The 20,042-nt window shown below is 39.8% G+C and overlaps 1 protein-coding gene across 2 annotated transcripts in view; it reads right to left on the bottom strand.

The window, feature by feature from the left end:
* STARD9 (StAR related lipid transfer domain containing 9) overlaps nucleotides 1–20,042 on the bottom strand; it is a 94,904-nt gene that overhangs the window by 2,744 nt on the left and 72,118 nt on the right. For both annotated transcript variants that reach the window (XM_030948810.1, XM_030948811.1), the window contains exons 23-33: nucleotides 19,153–19,624; nucleotides 7,159–18,285; nucleotides 6,195–6,392; nucleotides 4,868–5,051; nucleotides 4,135–4,281; nucleotides 3,388–3,493; nucleotides 2,640–2,782; nucleotides 2,340–2,404; nucleotides 2,046–2,251; nucleotides 1,576–1,655; nucleotides 1,033–1,191 (exon numbers count right to left, since the gene is read on the bottom strand). In XM_030948810.1, the coding sequence (XP_030804670.1) occupies nucleotides 1,033–1,191; nucleotides 1,576–1,655; nucleotides 2,046–2,251; nucleotides 2,340–2,404; nucleotides 2,640–2,782; nucleotides 3,388–3,493; nucleotides 4,135–4,281; nucleotides 4,868–5,051; nucleotides 6,195–6,392; nucleotides 7,159–18,285; nucleotides 19,153–19,624 (12,887 nt within the window). The remainder of the gene's footprint in view (nucleotides 1–1,032; nucleotides 1,192–1,575; nucleotides 1,656–2,045; nucleotides 2,252–2,339; nucleotides 2,405–2,639; nucleotides 2,783–3,387; nucleotides 3,494–4,134; nucleotides 4,282–4,867; nucleotides 5,052–6,194; nucleotides 6,393–7,158; nucleotides 18,286–19,152; nucleotides 19,625–20,042) is intronic.

The following is a 20,042-nucleotide window of genomic DNA, read 5'->3' as shown; positions in this document are numbered from 1 at the left end:
AGTCTGTACCTGTTTTAGACAGAACACTTCTCCAGTCTGGAACAGCTCTGATTTAACGAGGATGTGTTGGGCACAAAAGTAGTTAACAGCCAAATGCCATCATTACTGTCTGGTTTGTATCTTTTTCTTCCAACGCTCCACAGACTTTCAAAACTTTGCTATTCGATGTTGCTTCTAGCAGGTATGACCCAGGCATTGCCTCTGAGTTTGAGCTTGGATTACAGTTTACTAGTTTGAGACACACAGTGTTACTGAAAGTGTATATGCATACGCTAAAGGGCAAAATAAAATGCATATAAAATTTTAAATGCATATATACATTTCACCTATGCATTATAAAATCTATGTGCTAATTAATGATATTTTAAAAAATGTTCCTTAAGTTTTAAATAGGTGAGTTTAAAGGACTAATGGAATTTATCACTACATAAGCATTTAAATAAATTTTATACATTAAAGCATGCTCTTCTGGACATTTTTAAATACTTAGTACCCCTGCCTCGAAGTGAGCCTACTTTTCAAATAAGTCTAAAAAATAGATGATAAGATTATAATTTTCTTATTTTTAACTGGAATCCTAATCTTGACTTCTCTTTTGTATCTATTAAGTGTGAAGAATTAAAGACTTTGGTTAGAAAAATGCACCAAATATTTTCAGGGATTTTGAAAATAGAATAACCCAAGGTGGACTTCCTGTGTCCACAGCAAGGTGAAAATGCAAACAAGACTCCTCATATTGGCTCTCCACATCAGCACAGCATATACTAAAATTGCTAATAAACCTTTACAGAAGAGCTTCATATCCAAGGAAGCAGTGTGGAACGCTGTAAAAGCCTGGGAATGTGTTCTTAAACACAATCCTAGCAAGAGTCTCTGCATTGAGAAGTGTGAAAGAGGTGACTTTGTGGTCACTTCATAAGGTTCATGGAGCATAACATAATGATTGTGTTTTTTGTTGCTTACCAGATCTTAAATGTCCTGCTGTGTAAGAGCTTTTTGCATTCAAAGTTGGACATAATGAAAAATCCTTACTTGTGCCATATAAATAACTCTGGTGATCTCTCTTCCATTCACTATGTCAGGTTCCAGTATCCAAGCACTTGGCAAAATCTCCCCTCTCACTGCTTCTTTACAAGGCTGAGGCATGGATGCATCATAGACAGACTGAATAGCCAGGACAGACAAGTTCTCCTGCACATGACAAAGTGTAAAGATGACAATTTGAAAAATATAGCAATGTTTTCTTTGTTTGCCACAAGGCATATTTCTCACATTGCTTACTTAACATGAAAAATTACTACTCTCTTATCTATTAAATGTTTTGTCAAAATCCTGTGTGTTTGCAACCAGAATATACTGTGTGACACCTGTGTTACTCTCTGATGGGCCTCAGTTGGCAATTGTCATTCACAAGAGGGTTTTACACATAATTCACTTGTGTGATACTGGTGTGGCTTTCCTTTCTACTACACTGGCACTCCTGCAGATTTGAAGATTGACTTCTTTCTCTCCTTTTTCCTTGAACCAGGATATCAGAACAACTCCTCTGTGTTGCAGACAGAATATTCACTTTACCTCTTTGGCTTCTGCAGTAATGCAGCAGAAATCCCGGGGCTGCTTTAGGTAACATAGGGAGGTATCAGTCACTATATATACTGGGAAAAAAAATAAGGAAGGGGAATTAGACTTTGATGACTTCAACTTGTCACAATTTTCCCCACACCTTTCATGGAGATACATCTTTTATTTTGACTTGCTGCCTGGGAGCAGAGCTCTAGTCCATATGCTATAATACATATTTAAAATGCTTTTTCCGGTTTATTGTTACTTTCAAATCACTGTCTCTAGCTGCACTTCACAGCAAGATGGGTTTAATATCAGCTTTGGAAAAGTCTTGCAAAGCTGAAGCTCCCATATTAAATAATGATATTGTTTATTTACACCTGAAGAAATGGAACAAGAAGCCTTTAACTTTCTTCCTGGCCGCCTACATCCAGCCAGGGTGGTACTGGTGATTGTCATGTGCTACGTGTGAGGATACTCACCCAGGTGGATGTGGCTGGTTACCTTCTTGTGTATTCGAGCTCTATTGATAGAGCTGTCGTAGAGATGCCTCTTGCCAGGATCTCTCACCAGTCCCCACACAAAGGGAAGAGGCCTTTCTATCACTCCTGCTCCCAGAAATCCATGCCTTGTTGCTGAAGGGAAGACTTTGTAGTACACCTGCACCTCTTTTTCTGTACACTGATATCTGTCAAAGGCAAACAAAAGGTATTTGCCCTCAAGAGGGTCAGGTAGGGAGAGAGGCCTCCCCTGACACAGACCTGCCATAAACTTACTTCCACCCAGCTGCTGCTTGGCACGTGTAGAGGTTCCTCAGGTTGTGAGAGCATGCTGCCATTACCTTGGAAAACAATGACAAATGACACCAGCTTCACTCAAACATTCCAGCTAACACCCCACACTCTCTTCTGCACCCCATGGCTGCAGCCTGGCTCACTTTCACCCATCCTTCAAAATTGTTCAGTGTGTGTGTCTGTACCTGACAAATAGGTAACTGTGATGTAGGACAAGACTTGTCCCACCCATTTTTGCTACAACTTCCACAAGGAATAAGTGAAAACTCTGTTTTTACTTACCTCAGTGGTAGCATTAGCCAAGATATGTTTGGATAAATCTTGGTATCCTTTTGTTGAAGAGGAGTTGACAGAAATAGTTAATCCATGAGTGAACCTACAGCTGGTGCCACTTGAAGGAAGAGGTGGCTGAATTCTGCTGGCTTCTGCAGGAAATAAAAAAGCCAGAGAGGTGATAAAAAATTAAAATATAACCCCATCATTTTTCTCAAATTGTAGGGACTTAAACTCTCCACTGGAGCCCCCAATCCATCTGATCCTAATGAAGGAGTGATAACATCCCTTGCCTAGACATTCTGTGTGTTGGTAATTACACTGCAGTTATGTCTTTCAGTACTGAAGTTTTAACAGTTATTGCCACATGTAAGAAAATAAAATAAGGAAAAATAGACAGCTTAACTCTTAAGGCTAAAAATAAGAATTTGCTTTTACAATTCTATACTCATTACAGATTTGGGCCCCACACCCCTTGCTTCCTTCCTTCATTCAAAATATTATGCTTATGTTATCTGAAAAAGCTGTACTTTGATGTTACCACATCAAAAGCCCAACTTCAGAGGAAGCAAATCACCATTTAATATTTAAAGAAATTCTAAGCAAGCTCTGGCTACCGGTTGGTGATATTTTTCTGAAGTCATGTAAAGGTAGGGACGTCCTTGCAATACCAAGATTCAAAGTGATTTGCATAAATGACAAATCTCATTATGCTCTGGGATACAACTCAAAAGAAACAAATGTATGTTTTACTTACCAAATGTTGAATCCTTATGGCATTGCTCTAATGTATGAAGCTGACTATTTCTAACAGCTGAGCGACCTCGTGTATCCCTTGTAACCACAGAATTTCCAGAAGAAACCTGATTTAGGAAAGTGCAGAAGTGGGAGCGTTCGTTTGAAGTGGGAAAAATAATTTGTGTTACATAGGCAATGGAACATTAGTAGCAAATCTGCCTTACAAGGTTGGAAGCTTCTCTTTATCATGAGGTAACCCCTTTGCCTTTCCCCTAGTTATGAAATGATACTTTAACTTGGGAAATTTAGCAAAACAAGTGTAAGGAACTAGCATGGGTGCATAGTGCAGAAGTGACTTCAGGAAAGTCCATTTTCACACATGGACACTCAAGTCAATGCATGTATCACTGAGGGAGTCACTCAGAATATCAGATGCTATCAGCTTTATCACAAGAAAAGGACTGCTGTTTCTAAAACATTTGACAGATTTCTGACAGTTACACAGGCAGTAGTAACTGTCTGATTTTTCACCCATGAATTACAAAAAAACTCCCCAAAAAATAAGTGTCACTGTCCTTTGCAATTACATTACAAAGTGCTCCCTCACCCCATGTCACCCATCTATGTACTGATAATGAAAACTTGTCCTGCTTCATAGCTGTGACAGAATTCAAATAATCATCTCAAAACCATCTCTGTTCCCACACTATACCTCTGTGCTTGAAGCACCAGGGGACATCAGTCTCACCCAGCAGTGGTTTCTCACCTGCCCTTCCTGGCTGCTGAAGTTACTTGCAGTGTATGTGGCAGTATTACTGCTGTTGTAACCAGATGTTGGGCCAGAGGAGAGGCTGAGGCTGGAGTCTGTACATAAAGTGCTTGTACTGGCAAGAGTCTTCAGTCTTGCTTCTTCCTGTAATAGGAACCACAGTATTGCAAACAAAAAAAAAACCCAAAATACCAAACCAAAACAAAACAAAAAAACCCCAAAAAACAAAAAACAAACAAAACAAACAAACAAAAAAACCCCCCAAAAACAAAAACAAAAAAAACCACCCCAGAACTGAAAGTTGAAAGAGGAATCTAAAGAAATCTAGTTTCTTCTAGGTGTTGACACAAACCTGCTTAAATAAGCAGGTTTGTTTGAAAGCCTAGGATCATATAAACCATAGAGTGAATGACCCTGTAAAACTTGTCAGTCTGGGAAAATGCAGCTTTTGCTGTTTTCTTCACATTTAAGAGTTCAGATGATCAAACTAAGGCTAGGATACTTTTAAGAGGAAGAAGGTTTATAGAAAGATATCTTTTCAGTCCCATTTGTTGCTCTTTGTCTACTTCTCAAGCCCCTGACCTAACTTGCTGGTCAAATACAGTTGTTAAAGACTGAAGATTTTACTTTACCAAAGCAACTACTCAATGCTAGAAGACCAAGTAAAAATTACATACAAAGAAAATCCTGAGAACTTCAAGACTATGTATACTATCAATATGATGCTCACCTTCTGTAACTGAGAAAATATTTGTTCCCGTATCCGCCTTTTTTCTTGCTCTGCTCTCTCCCTCAGTTTGTCCCTAGCTCTTGCAATTTCAGTTTTGGTTTCCTCTCGTGCCCTCTGATAGTCTCGGAGCAGCAGTTCGATGTCTGAAGGGTGCTGAATGCTTCTTCTTTTTGGTTCTTGAACTCTGTAAGGATGGACAAGTAAGGGGAAAAACACATAATTACTTGAAATACCATGAGAAAATAATATTTCAATTTAGAACAGGAAAACCTGCCAGAAAAGCAATTAAACCCCACCACATCAGCCTCCAAAAAGCTTTTCTTTGCTCACTAAAGGCAAGTAGACATAAGCCTTGGAAAATTACTCAGATTGCAAGTCCAATTACTACTGGAATTACTACAGTGGTTTCTTAATCAGGTCTCTGTATGATAAAAGGTCATGGGTTTGGCATATCATATACAAGATTATTGTGTTGGGAAAATAACTGTCTCCTGACCACAAAGGAAGCAAAACATTTAAGGAATATCTTGGGAAAGGAGAAACTGGATTTTAAAAGGTGAAGTGTTGCAGAGCTTTTCTGATATTTAAAATGAAACTGAACTCTGTGGCTTTTAAGTTAGTGAAGGAGCATTCTGGCTCCTGCCAGGACAGGGTTAATTTTGCTGGAAGGAGGCATTGCCAGGACACAGAGGTTATTCTGTACCACCTCACAACATTGCTGTGGTAGAGGACAGGCACTCTTCTAGACAGAAGGGGTTCCTTCCAGCTGAGATGTGGCAGAGGGAGCCATCCCATATTGTTTATTGTCAGGGGGCTTTCAGTTTGAATAATTTCTTTTCTCACATCTTTTGTTATTAATGCTGTTGCTGTTACTGCTCTTTTTCTTATCTCATTGCTGTTTCCAGCAAATTGTTCTTATCTCAACCCATGATCTTTACCTTTCCTACCTCCAGTTGGAGGGGAAAGGGAAGCAGCACTGATTTTAGCAGAAGTACTAAACTGGAGAATACCCTTCCTAAATTACAGCAAGATTGGTCTCTAATCAGTCCAACGAGAATACTTGGCTGTCCCCATCCATCATACACATATAATAAATTAGACACTTGTTACGAACTGAAATAAAACTAGACCCAAGATTTTAATGAATGTTTTCTAAAATCAGGCATGTGTTTTTCCCGAAAGCATTTTCTAGCCCAAAGGTGAATGCACCCACATGAGAAGAATTCTGCCCCTGTAGTCTCGGATGTCAGCCAGAACCATTAATGTGCACCCATTGAGAACACTGCTCATGAGCAGCAAGACTAAAGTGAAGTTTCCAATGCCCCACCTGGTGTTTTCCACCACATCTCTTCTCAGCTGTTGCAGATATTCTCGGCGTCTGCTGGGGAGATCTGGATCCCTCTGACTTACATCCAGAGCCTGGGACAGACTCAAATGCTTCTGGGGACTCAGGCTTCGGCTTCTTTGGTATCTTTGGAGCCTTTGTACCCTTTCTTTCCTCAGAGTTTCAATAGTCCTCATGTGTCTGTTAGGAGAACGTGATTAGAGTGACAAATCACCCTGCAAAGTTACATTTTCTGATTTTTTTAAGCACTTAAATATTAGGTAGATTTTTAATGTAAATTTTTTATAGGAATCTAATACCATCTAATACCTCTATGTCTACATGCTGAGAGATTATGTAGAAATTCTAAAATGCCACTGCTTTTCTGACAGCAGGAAATGTAAGAGAGGGTTGTGATTACTGCTGGTAACAACTGAGAGGAAAATTGTGAATGAAGACTGATGTAGTTGCTTCAAAATTTTTGTTGCAACATTTTCCCAAACTCAGTTCTACAATCACAAGAATCAAGTATTTTGGTTTTTTTAAAATTATTTTATATATTTATGGGGGGTTAAAATTATTTTTGTTTATTCATACAGCAGCATTTATTCACAGAAGCATGAATGGGATATTTCCATAAATAGGATGTATCAATCATTTTTACATTGCAATAAATCAATTAAATATATTCCCACATCACCAGGTACTCATGATAACTCTTGTGGCTGCTAGAAATTTTAAGAGTGAGGTAACACTAGATTTGAATTACACCAAATCACTTTTCCTTGTGTTATTGGAGAAACCTCAACATGTCCTAAATGCATTGCTTAACAGTTTTTAAAATAAGCCTGACAATGTATCTCTTCACATTCAGTGTGACTAAGTGATTTGCTCATTATTAAATGCTATTTAAGCTGCATGAAGTGTATTAAAAATCCTTTAAACAACAGTACATAAAGTAATTTACCTTTCATAAAGTTGCTGCTTCACTGGAATTGCCCCTGGCTCATCTGCAGCCCCTCTCTGAAGGACCCTCAGCAAGGCATCTGTTTCCCCAATGCCATAATTGAGCTTTGCTTCAGTCAGTTCCACTGTGAGGGGATGCTGATGCAGATCCAGGTGAATGCTAGACATGATCTGGGCACGCTCTCTCTGAAGTCTCTTGATCTCTCTGCTCCTGCTGTCACAAGACTGGTAATTCCCTTCCACTTCTGTTGATTGTGTGCTTCCAGGCTTCTTGTCTGCCTGACCCCTTAAATCGGTCACGCTGCCACTCAAGCCAAGGAGCAAAGGAGGAGCGCTGCTCTTTACACCACACCAGTTGCTGAATTTGTTGTGTATGGGTAAGTCACGGAGGCTGTAGCTCCTAGGCCTGCAGGGCTTAGCAAAAGCAGAGTTCTTGCTGAGAGGGATTTCAGTGTCACATTCACTTCCAGTGACAGAATCTGTACTGTCATCTCGGAAAGACGTCTGCACGTCGCTCACATCAGAGAGTGGGGGAGGGCAGCTGTCCTCATTCTTCCAGAAGAAATCATGAAATTGTACAGAAGATGCTTCTACCAGAGGCTCTGAAGCTGTGCCAGCATTTGTCTTACTTGAACAAGTGGCACTAATTTTTTGATTAAAACGTAAGTCAGCATTTGGAGAAGGGTAGTTATGAATCAAAGCAGTATCAGAATTCCCAGAGTACTTTTTGTGCCCGATTCCACCTGAAGGAGCTCTTCCACCCCTTGTAACATACATACAATGAAAGGAATGTGCCACTGAGCCCTGGTCTCTGACATCAGCTGTTACAACTTCACTGTGGCCTGACACCTCCAGCATACTGCTGGAGTGATGCAGCCGCTCTGCACAAATGGTAGTATGGGTGTCAACCTTCAGTCTATGCTGCTGTTCCAAGTCTTTTGAACCATCCTGCTCTAAAAGGTCTTTGCCTGCTTTCTTATCTGAGAAAGTTCCAAATTTCTTTCTTATGCTCTTGTGTTCTCTAGAGATGCTTGATTCACTGTCTGTTTCTGTCTGTGAAAAATTGTCCACGTGCTGTTGCATGCTGAACTGTGGACCTGCCCTCAGCTTTCTCTTGGTGTGAAGGGGACTTGAAGCAACACTGGAATATCCAAGAGGTTCCTTAGTAGGGCAGACAGACTTGTTAAAGGCAGTCTGGCTGCTGGGACTAGCACTAAGAGTAAGAATAGGGGAAGAGGCCCTGTCGACTAGCAGGGTATTTTTGTACCAAAATTTTCTTTCAGCTGGAGTCTCTGTTTCATTGACACTTCTTTTATCCTGAGTGTAAGACGTTGGAGATTGAGAGGTGCTATTAGTAGGGCTGCTAACTACAGTGCATGAAGAACCATCCTGCCCTGAACTTGGCAAAGATGGCGTGAGAGGTGAAACTCTGGTGCTAGCAAAGGCAACATTCTGCTGTGCATTTAGTGATGTTTTTTGAAAATGTAAGATAGGGGTGGAAGTTTTGGGTAAAGAAGGCAGATGCATAAAGGAGTCTTCCAAAATGCTGTCAAGACTGTCATGGAAGTCAGAATTGCCCAGGCTTTTCATCCGTGTTTGTTCTTGTGTTCTTTCTTCAAGAGTGCGTGTTTCCTCTTTCCTTTTGGGAATCTCTTCTACTGTATCTGCACCAATTTCTTTCCAATCAACATTTACTGCCTGAGCTGCCCTCAATTCCTTTCCCATTTTTCCCTCCACTTGTTTTTCTTCATGTTTGCTTTGAGGTTTTTCCAAAATCTCAGTCTGAGTGCCTACATCTGCTGTAGTCTGAGTACAGCTATCTGACCTAACAGCACCTTCAGTTCTTTTTTGGTTGATTTTGGCATTCTGCTCACTGTCTATAATACTCTGTTGGGAAAGGTTTCCCAACAGCTCAGAAGTGTTCTGAAGTAGCTGTGACAGATGCATGGACAGGTTTTGCATGCTTGTCCAAGAAGAAGGTTGATGAAATAAAGCTCTGTTTGTTTCCTCCTTTTTTGCAGAAACATCTGTATAGCTTCTCTGATGTCTTCTCTGCCTTTTATACCTCCCTGTAGTTGCAGTTTGTGTACCTTGCTCACATGTAATCCCTGGAGGTTTATTGGAAGGTTTTTCAGACTCCGAAGGATACAATAGTACAATTTCATCAACCTGCATTGAAGAGTTACCAGGTTGTGTGGAAGGGTTCTCAAGTTCAGCAGTGTTGTTTTTTGAGTTAATCTCCAATGTTTCACTGGATATGTTGCTGTACTGTTTGGTACTGTCACTCGAGTATGTTGATTGAAAGTCTTGTCTGACACTGTCCCATTCTTGAAGACCTTCAATGCTACTCAAAGTGCTTGACAAAACTTTTGCTGTAGCATACGAACTTAGATGAGAACGAAAAGGAGAATTTTGAGAGTTCAATCCATTGTCTACACTGGAACATCTCATCACTTTACGATTTTCCATAGTCAAAGGAATCTGATTGCAAGAGACATCACTTGCACTTCCAAAAGCATACTGTTTCCAGCCAATCTTGCAGGCTCCATCTTGTTGCCATGGGTGAATGTATGGGTTGATATCACTTGATCTGAAATGCATTGCATCTTTATTATCTTGCAAAAATAAATAATTTTCTGGCTGATATCCAGCTTCTTCTCCTTCCCCTTCACTACACTGAGCTACAGAATTGCTCTTTGAATGGACATTTGCTTCTGCATGCACAGAACTGCGAGCTGTGGGCAGTAAGGATGATGGAGATTGACTAGTACAATCTTTCAAAGAATGGCTACTTTGGTTTCTTGCTGCTAAATTTTGTAAGTTTTTGGAATCACAGTTTGCAAGCTTTTTCATTTGCACCATTTTTGGCTGAAATCTTGGTTTAGATTTAACTTCCAATAAGTTCTTCAATTTCTGCTTTGAAAATCTTTCAATTCCATAAAGATCATCTTCAGTTGGTGACGGAGGCTCTACACTCATGTTCAAATCTTGCAGTGATTTAGATGCAGAATACAACAAAGGATCTGCTTTAGATGAAGCTTCCAAAGTACATTCTGTGTCAGAGAAAACAGCAATAGCTGGAGCTGATACTCTGTGACTTTGTAAATAAGGTCTCAGTTCACTTTGTTTACAGCCCTTTGTACTCTGTGTGGTAGAATATGATCTTTTGCTCCTGAATTGCACCAGTTTAGATTCTTGAAGAGTTAAATCATGGTTTTCTGGCAAAAACTTTATGGAGGTTGTTTCATTATTTTTTACAGAAAAACTGAGTCTTTCTAATTTCAGGGTATTATTCCTCATTGTAGTGTCTCCCATTGTTGAACAAGTGTTTGCCTCAGCATCAGCATCAGCACTATCAATGCTTGAACATGTATTATTTTTGCAAAGTAAAATCTCTTTTCTACCATCTGCATTTGTTCTATCTGGCACCTGTTCTATCTGTTCACCTGCAGGCACATACTGACAGTTATCTTGCCGATCTGCAGGGCTTCTTTCAAAACCCAAGACAGTGTGATATGGTTGCCTGGGATCAGGGCTTCTGTATGTGGGATATGCTTGACTAAATGAATTGCAGGTGTATTCAGGATCCACTTGAACATCTCTTGGATACAGATTTTCCAACACTGTAACTTCTGAGTCTGGTAATTCATTTGGAGAATTTGAGGATACACTAGTTTGCTTTTCAGCAGGTTCTCTACTTAACGTTTTTCTCTGCTCTGTCTTTACTGCAAAATGTTCAGCCTCAATAGTTGAATGCAGTTCTTCGTTACTTCTGTTAAGTGTATTTCTCATTTGTCCCTCTTTAATAAGAATTGCCCTGCTAGTATCCCAAAAAGGTAATGATGGTAGTAAAAGAGAATTATCACTTGGTATTTGCTCTGTGTGTTTGTTGCAAGCTTCTTGTGGTGGAACTCTATCCCAATGATGCTGATCAATTTCTGTATCACTGTCAGGTTTTTTATTATTACTTCTGTATGCAGGTTCCCCATCTACAGCAGAATGTTCATATGAAGTACAGTCTACATCTGAGATTGGAAAATGCCTGTTTTCTTTTGCAAGAGAAAGTAAAATACTTCCTGAAGCACATATTGGCTCATCAAATACCACAGCGTTATCGGACTGTGTGTCTTGTATTTGCAAAACACCAAATGGAGACTGTTTCAATATATTTGAATGTGAAGTATCATAGGTGCTAGTTTCACCGAGACCTATATCTGCAGTTGAAGGAAGTTCTGAAAATGCTGTTAAGGCTGGGTAATTGACTCTTGCTAATGATAGGGGAAAATCTCCTTTTACAGAGCACACATCTGCAGAATTGCAGGACACTTTCTCAGTCAAACAGCTGTCCTGAAATGAGTTCTCAAGCTGATTAAATACTAGAGATGTTGAGTCCCCAAGTAAAGAAGATGTGGCAAAAGCACTGAAGTTCTTGGAGCTTTGAAATGGTGTCTCAGGGGGAGTTTCTACCGCAGAGTGTGATGGCAGAGACTTTGATTCATTACAGCCAGTCTGTCCTTGGCTCTGGAAAGTGAGCAGACCCGATTCTGGTACAGTCACTCTATTAGTGTTACTGCAGTGTTCTGAGAACTCATGAATTTTATCTTTTATGTCACCACAGTTCTGGAAATAACCTTCAACAATTTCCTCCTTTTGCTCTGTTTCCACAACTTTTTCAGGGAGTTTATTACTCTGAGCATATGTGGTCTCTGCAACTGCGGAATTATTTACCTTTTCGTCTTCTTTTTGAGAAACACCAGGAAAAGTTACAGATACATTCAAATCTGTTGATTCACTTTCAAAGTACTTTGTTTCTTCAGAGTGAAGAGTATTATTTTTACCTTTGTCTCCACTGTTGACAATTAAACTATCTGCAGATGATGCTGGACAATTCAGAAGACCAGGAGAACATTCAGAAGTGTCCAAGTTCATATTATAATTTAGAAAGTCTTTACTATAATGTGGATGTTCCTTTGGAGACTTGTTCATGCCTTCTGAAAGGGCTGAAGATTTCTTAGAAACAGCATTGCCTGATTGGTCTACACAGCACTCTTCAGAAGCTTCATGTTCCTGGTTTTCTGTGGGCTCATGCTGATATCCAGCTACCCCAGGAAACTTGGCATTTTCACATTTACTGTTTGCTGTCAGACAGCTTGCACTTAAAAATGTCTTCTCATCATGCAGTGATGAAGCCCACAAGTGAGGTACTTTCTGAGTTGTATTAATATTCTGAAATATTTTTTGGGTGGAGCTTTCTAGTAAAGAGTGGATTTTTCCCATCCCTACATCTTCCATCACTTCTTTCTCTGAGGAAGACAGCAGATTTGAAGTATCCAACATTAGTGAATCAGGCACAATGGTATCCTTTACCTCTTGAGCTGTATCTTCTATGGAATTAAGACAATCTTTTAATAATTCATTAACCATTAAATCCATACTGTGTTCTTCACAAGCATTATTAATCTCCTGTATGATATCTCCAGAAGAATCTAATTTTTCCAAGAAAAATGAGCTTCCTTTGGCCCTTTGCTGAAGTACAACAGCTCCAGACTCAAGGCCACCTGAGCTGTAGGGAGTGAAAGAGCTGTTCTCATTGACAGGTTGTGCAGATAGGGCATAGTCAGGTCCATTTTTAAATACAAACGATTCTTCCTCCTGCCTCTGCTGCATGGTCCTGGTTTGCAGAATAGCTACACTCTTACTTGGTGTTTTAGCTGGAAGATGTTTGTCTTCTCCCATTTTGTTGGCTGCAACAGATGTACCAGCACTGATCTCACTCTCCTTTAATGTTTCATAGTAAGGCAGAACAGCTCCAGTTCCAAGACTGCTGTTAGATGATTTTGTACATCCTCTTAGTGCAGTGGGAACATCTTGAACAAGATGGGAATCATCACTTCCTCCAAGATACAAAGGCTGATTTACAGACTGGCATGGGGAGTCTTGAAGCTCTTGGTTTTTTTCTGTACACTTCTGTGATGCTGGTGGATTTTGTTGCTTGCTAATGACTTCATTATTTCCAGAAAAGCTGGTAGACACCCACTGTCTTTCTCTTAATATTTCATTTAATCTGCTGTCATCATGTGTCATTTGGTAACTGCCTTTGTTTTCAGGGAAGAGTTCATCCAGGTTTTGTAAAAAGATCAGTTCTACCTCCTCTGTGTTTGCTACATATATCTGCTTTTTTCTGTCTGCTTTGGCCTTTTCTACTAGCTTCATCAATTGCACTGTCTCTTCCTCAGCTCTGGAGCCTACTTGATCCAATTCACAAATGTCAAAACTTTTTCTAACAATATCTTCATTCAAGTTTTCTGAAGTGCTATGGTCAGGAGATCCCACAGAGAAACTCATACACGTATGTCTGTCGAGACTTGTAAATTTTTGTTCAGTTCTGTATTGGTCAATATCAGCACTATCTTCAACTGAATATTCACATGCACCAACTACATTTCCTGTCTCTGTGGCAGAGTCCACTGAATCACCATCCTCACTCATTTCAGTAGGGTCTTGGTATCTTGAATCATTCCCTAACAGTATATTTGATTCTACTTCAGAAGCCATCAGGTACATTTCAGGGATCTTAAACTGATCTAAAATTTCTTTGTCACCTCTGTCACAATACGCTTGACACAGAGCTGGAGACTGATCATTAAAGTAAACATTTTCATCTGTGCATAACTCTTTTTGCCCCATAATAACCAGCTGCTGCTCAGTGTTTGTCATGGTAATTTGTTCTTCAGTCCCAGTCACTTCACATTCATTAACCTTGTCTTCCTGGGACAAACAGTTTGGTACACAATGCTCAGTTATATTGTTAAAATTTATTTGTCCTTCATTTTCAAGTTTTGCTGAAATATTTCCTTGCCTCCTTGGGATTAGTACTGTTTCAGCTACATTGTCTGTTGTTCCATTCATCTGCAAAAGCCCTTTGCAAGTATCAAGGAATCCCGAAGTATTCTGAATAACATCTGTTGTGTGGGAATACACAGATGAAGGAGTGGTTTTGGGAGCAACAGAAAGCTCTGTTGAATAAATACCTATTTCTGTTTTCTCATTTATTTCTTTTTGGCAAAAGCTGCTTGTTTCAGGTTGGCTGCCAGAATGCACAAGTGCTTTTGATTCCTGAGTATGTTCTGCCCCTGTGCCAGCTTCCTGCAGTTCATCGTTGTGCACCTCTTCATGTGTCAGGCACAGATTTGCATTAAATTCACAGTGAACTTCACAAGCTGCGATATCAGTAGATTTCTTTGGGTTCTGAGTTAGACCAATGTTTTTAAAATCCTTTTTACTGTCTTCAGTTACACTTTGGACTTTGGTTGCTGGTCTGTCAGGTAAACTCTCAGTGTGTCTGGATTTAAATTCCAATGCACTTTTTTCTAAGTTGCTTGCATTATTGATTGATTTTGTTATTTTCTCATCCGTGGCTGTCTCTGTATTCTGATAAGGAGCCATGGCTTCTTCTGTATCTTCTGTTTCCATGTCTCTGAATAATTTGGATTCTTTATTTCTACAGGAACTCTCCTCTTGAGAAATAGCAGCTGATGCATTTGTGTGGCATTCAAATACCCTTCCCAACTCTGAATTTGCATTGTATTCAGCGTGAAAGTCCACTGGACAATCACTTTCAAAAAATGCTTCTTCCTCTCCTCTAGATTCAGGTAAAGATTTGTTCTGTGTTTCTGTTTCCAAGAGAACAGAGGTATCAAATTCTGCACAAATGTCCGTTGTCTTGTGTGTAGTGTTTTTCTGACCTGTTGACTTTGAAGAGCATGTTGGGCAGAGGCAGCCATAATGTACATCACAACAGCTTTTTGTGACACTGACTTCCATAGTAAGATTAGATGTAGCATCACAATCTCCTTTCACTATTGTGACATGCTCCAATAGTTTATCATAATTTTTGGTCTCACATGCACTTTGAAAAAGATTAGCTTTTGTTGAAACTTTGTAAAATAGGCTTGAATTAGATTCTGGGAGAAAATAATTTGTATTCTCACAAATAGCAGCAGGAAAGGACTTGGTGTTTTTCCTATTTACATTCAGTAGGAAATAACTTCCTTCATTTACCACTAGGTTTTCATATTTGGATGAAATTTTTTTCTGAACTACAGCCTGAGAATTCAATACAGTGTGTTCTTTGCTTTCACCGCTTTCTTCTCTTATGTTATCAGTGCATAATGTAGAATTTTCTGAAATTTGCTGGGATAAGCAACTCGCCTGACTGTCTGCTAGAGCACATTCAGGGGAATAATCCTGTGAATCAGGTTTATGTTTGAATTCATAATGATTTAGTAAAGACAAGTCTTCATCTTTTGATATATATTCGTCATGATCTCTGAACGATGGCACCTCTGGCACAATATCTGCCAAACTATCTGTGCTTATTTCCATACAGATTGTCCCTTTCTGAGACATCTCTATTGGTGTTGCAGACTGGTCATAGTTTGCACTGGCATCAACAACTAAAGGGTGACATTGATATGTTATCTTCTGTGAGGAAAAATCTGTCTCTGCTGTTACTTCTGCAGGTATTTGCTCATGATCTGTTTCTTGCATTGTTTCCAGATTACTCTCCCCAGACCTGGGGGGTTCCTCTGTATCAGCTGACTCTGCTCCTTGTCCAGCCAGCATCTGAAGCTTGTAACTGCTCACTAGAGAACAGCTCTTGTTTGTTAAGTCACTGAGGAAGAAACCTTCATCACAACACGTTGGTATTTTTTGTACTGGAAAAGGATGCCCACAGTTTCCAAACTGGATGTGTTTTACTGCAGATGTCTGTGTTGAGGTCATATTATGAGCAAGTCCCATAGAACACTCAGCAGCAGGTTCACTGACAGATGCATTTCCACTGCCTGAATCTGCCACACCTGACTCTGTCATCAAGTTATTGTAGTCATTGTCAAGCTCATCTTTTGAAAAAGTTTGGAATATGCCATCTTGTAAACCTGTATCTACACAGCCATTCCTCTGCTCCACAATTTGCACAGGCAACACGGTGACAGAATTCTCCTCTTTCTTAGATACCAGTGACAAGCAGTCTGCAGTGGCGGTGCTTTCCAAACAGCTGAATGTTTGTTCACATTCGGTAGCAGACCTGCAAGTAGACAATTCACGCAGTTGCTCTTGTTCAGGATGGTGTGACCTTGAATGTTCATAATAATCATGCTCTGCTGAAGTAGGAACAAAAGAGGAACTTGGTCCTACTGACCTAGCAAACGAGGACTTTACATCTGCAGATTCCAAGGAAGAATTTTCATTAGAGTTTGTCCATCCCTTTAAAATCTTATTTAATGATCCACTCTCAGAAGTCCTGCTTGCAGTTGTTGTTTCAGGTAAAGGTACTTCCAATGTGTCAGAGGAGAAAACTGAATTTATTTGGATTACATGATGTGGACTGTGAGAAATGCTGTGAATCTGCTTAGAGCCAGAAACAAAAGAAACCTCAGCAGCTGACTGCTTTAGATCATCTTTTTTTAACCAAAATTCTGGTTTGCTCGAAGAGCACAGAAGAGCATCTTGAAATTCCAAGTTTTCATGGGAAGAAGATGCTGTTATTCTGGGGCTGCTGATGTCAACCTTTGAGCCACAGGAAGACCAGGCATCATTAGTAAGCAAAGGATTTCCACTTGCATAATACAATCTTCTTTCAGAAGACCTTTCTTGCTCTACAAAGGAGACTTTTGTTCCCTTCAGCAACTGCTTGCAAGCATTACTGGAAGCAGTCTCTGGCTTGGTGTTCAAATAAAAAGAACTGCTCAGCTTCAGATCATAATTTGTCCCTTCTGTATCTCTGTTGCAGGTCTTGGATTCATGGTTTTCCTCAATCTGTATAGCTGGTAATTTAGGAGTTTGTAACTTCCAGAAAATCTCTGCTGGCATTTCATCAGATGAGTCAGATTTGGATTCTTCTACCAGATCTTCTGCTGGCATCTCTTCTCCATCAGCTAAGCTATCCAGAGAAAAGCTTCTTTCAGCCTTTCCCAGTCTCCTACGAGATGCATATGATGTCACCAAAGATGAAATATGGTTCTCGGTTCTGCTTTTGTAAAGCTTAGCTGGCTCATGATGGGCCTTTAACTTGTGAAATTGGCTTGTGTTTTGCTTTTTGGCTTTATTTTCCTTTTCTATCAGAGAGTCTTGTGACATTTGACTGTCATCACTCTCAGAATCTTCTGGGTTGGCAAGACATTTATTTCTGTCAAAATCTTCCAGTTTCAGTTTCTCTGGGACAACTTTTGCAGAAGCACAGGAGAGCGAATCTACAGAATAGGAACTGTCAGTATCAGAAATCTCATTTTCATCATCCTCTTGCCAGTTCTCCAGCATATCTGTGGCTGTCTTGGGCACTCCAGCACTTAGCATCTCAGCACTATGCAATTTTTTTTCAAGATAAGAGAGTGGTGTCTGTGAGTTCATCTTAGTGAGATTTCCTACTGATGTTGCTGCCATCAGAAATCCTTTCTCTTCTGCTGATGATTTCTCATGACCTGGCAAGGCTGAATTTGCCTCTCTCCTCCAGTCCTTGAGCATTTGGTTTAGATGCACTGATGGTGGGTTTCCATACACTGTTTTCTTCATTTGTTTAAGAAAGTTTTCTGGAGAAGACCTATGGCCTTTTCCATTGATATCCATTCTAATCTTTTTATTGGATACCTGAGCTTTATTTTGTGCTACATTGCTGCTGGCAGGCTGACTTACATCTCCTAGCACCTTTGATTTTGTCATTCTTCTCCCTGTAATAAAGGTTTTAGGTTCATCTTTCTCCTTAAAAAGATCAGGAGAGGAACCTTTAGAGGTCTGGTTTTGAGATCCAGCTTGCCCTGGACTGTCATCCAACTTTTCCATTTTTTTATAATTTTTATTGATATAAGCCATGATAGCCGAATCATTAGAGTACTTCTGTCCTGCTTTTTTATTTGCAATTGATGATGTTTTTTGTTTTTCAGTTAGCTGCCTCTGGACTGAAAAGGAGATACCCTTTTCATCATTAAGGTCATCACTCCCAGAAATGTCTTTACCACTTTTGTAAAGGTATTCTACTGGTGACAATCTCTCTGTTGTACTACCTTTACAGTATTGATCAATATTTGGTGAGGTAGATAACTTGGAGACAGACTCCCTCTTTGAAAAACAGCTGTGGAAATAAGGAAGAAATAAAGTTCAATCCTTGCTTGAATAATGTAGTCGACATTTTCACCACAGTAATGTCTTGCAAATAAGAATAACAATTCATGAAGCAACAATCTTAATGCCTCTCAAAATTCAATTCTAGCCGGGAATAAAAAAATAAAATTCTGTGACTAATTATAAAATCCCCTTGCTATCTGGAAAGATGCTCTGCACACAAAGAAATAGCTCAATGCTATGAGGTATAGCTTCATATTGAATATAGACTCAAGTAGCTGTAAATGTTAATTAAAAATAAAAGATAGTTCTAAGTCACAGAAATCCACTTAGCAGAGTTTAGCTATTTTCTGCTGTGGAAATACCTAAGGACCATGCTGTGATAGACACTGTAGCATCCCAACATTTTAGTTTTGCATGGAGATGTTTATTCAGCTTGAGGAAGGCTGACCAGTATAAAAGTCCTTTCCATAATCACCCCAAAGATACCAATATTCTGAAGAAGAGTTTAATGATAATCAAGACAAAATTGTGCAGTAATTAGTATTTACCAACAGTCTGAACAAGGCAACAACAAAAGCTAAGCCACTTCTAAAAAGCCTTCTTAAAGAGGTAAAAAGCGCAGAAAGGCTTGAGAGAGAAATGTAAAAAAGTGAGAAAGACCACGTCAGACAGATAGGTAGGGAATATACTGTACAAACCCAAAGGAAAAGGACAAACAGCTCCAGTGTGATATACAATATAGTGGGCTCAGTGATATTGCAGATTTGGGGATTTTCTTCAATACATTGAAAGGCATTCAGGATAGGTGGCCTGAAAATACCTTGAATTTATGTTAGTTTGGAAAGTGCAGAGGATTTGGTAGATGCCAGCTTACCTGGGTACCTGGGGCAGGTATGAGTCACAGAACAAATGCCTGTGACTTGAACCCAACAATTTCTGTCTCTTTTGCAAGTGGTGGTCCAAAGAGGACTGTACAGCAATAATATCACTTAGGGCTTGGGATTGTTTCACACACTCTTCACTGAGACAGCAGCTAGCTTCCAGCTGCTCCAGGTTTTGCTTGGCTTCCAACAGCTTCTGCTTCTTGACTATCCTTTCCAGCCGGAACTTGACCTTCTTCCGCCTTATGTTTCTTTCGGCTTTTTTTAAGGAGTACCTTTGCAAGAGCTCCAGCTGCACCAGTCTCTTCTTGTTCTGCTGTAGCAGGGAAAGGCAGCTTTCCAGCCCAGTGGTGCTCTGCACCTCAGCCTCTGCACACAGTGTAGGCTCTGTTTGCACTGCAAACTCCCTCTGCTGCTGCTCAAGAGCAACCAGACGTTTATTCTCATTTATAAGCCACTGCTGGTCTGTAAACAAAACAATGATTGAGAGAAAGTAAAAATCATAGGAAAACCATTATTTGTTACTATCTTGTTTCTTAATTTAATCAGCCTTTAGAGGTCATTTGAGAACAGAATTTCTATGCATGTAGAGTAGAGACTCGACAAACTATTTAAAGAAAAATGTACTGTTGCTCTACTTCATTGATAACTAAAAGCCTCTTGGGTTAAGGACTCAGGCAGCAAGTGCAGAATATAAGCTTGTAATCATAAAATTAAAGAATCATTAAATGGCTTGGGCTGGAAGGGACCTTTAAGATCAACCGGTTAAATGTGCACCAAATAAAGCAAATACTGTCATGGCAAAGATGCAGGTGAAGCCAACACAACCTTTAGTTATTATGACAAACAGTTCAAAAAACGCAAGCTCATACCACCAGTCAAT

Source organism: Camarhynchus parvulus, chromosome 5 (assembly GCF_901933205.1).
Source record: "Camarhynchus parvulus chromosome 5, STF_HiC, whole genome shotgun sequence".
NCBI classification, from domain to species: Eukaryota; Metazoa; Chordata; class Aves; order Passeriformes; family Thraupidae; genus Camarhynchus; species Camarhynchus parvulus.
Note: the sequence above shows the minus strand (reverse complement) of the source record. Positions and strands in the feature narration are given on the sequence as shown.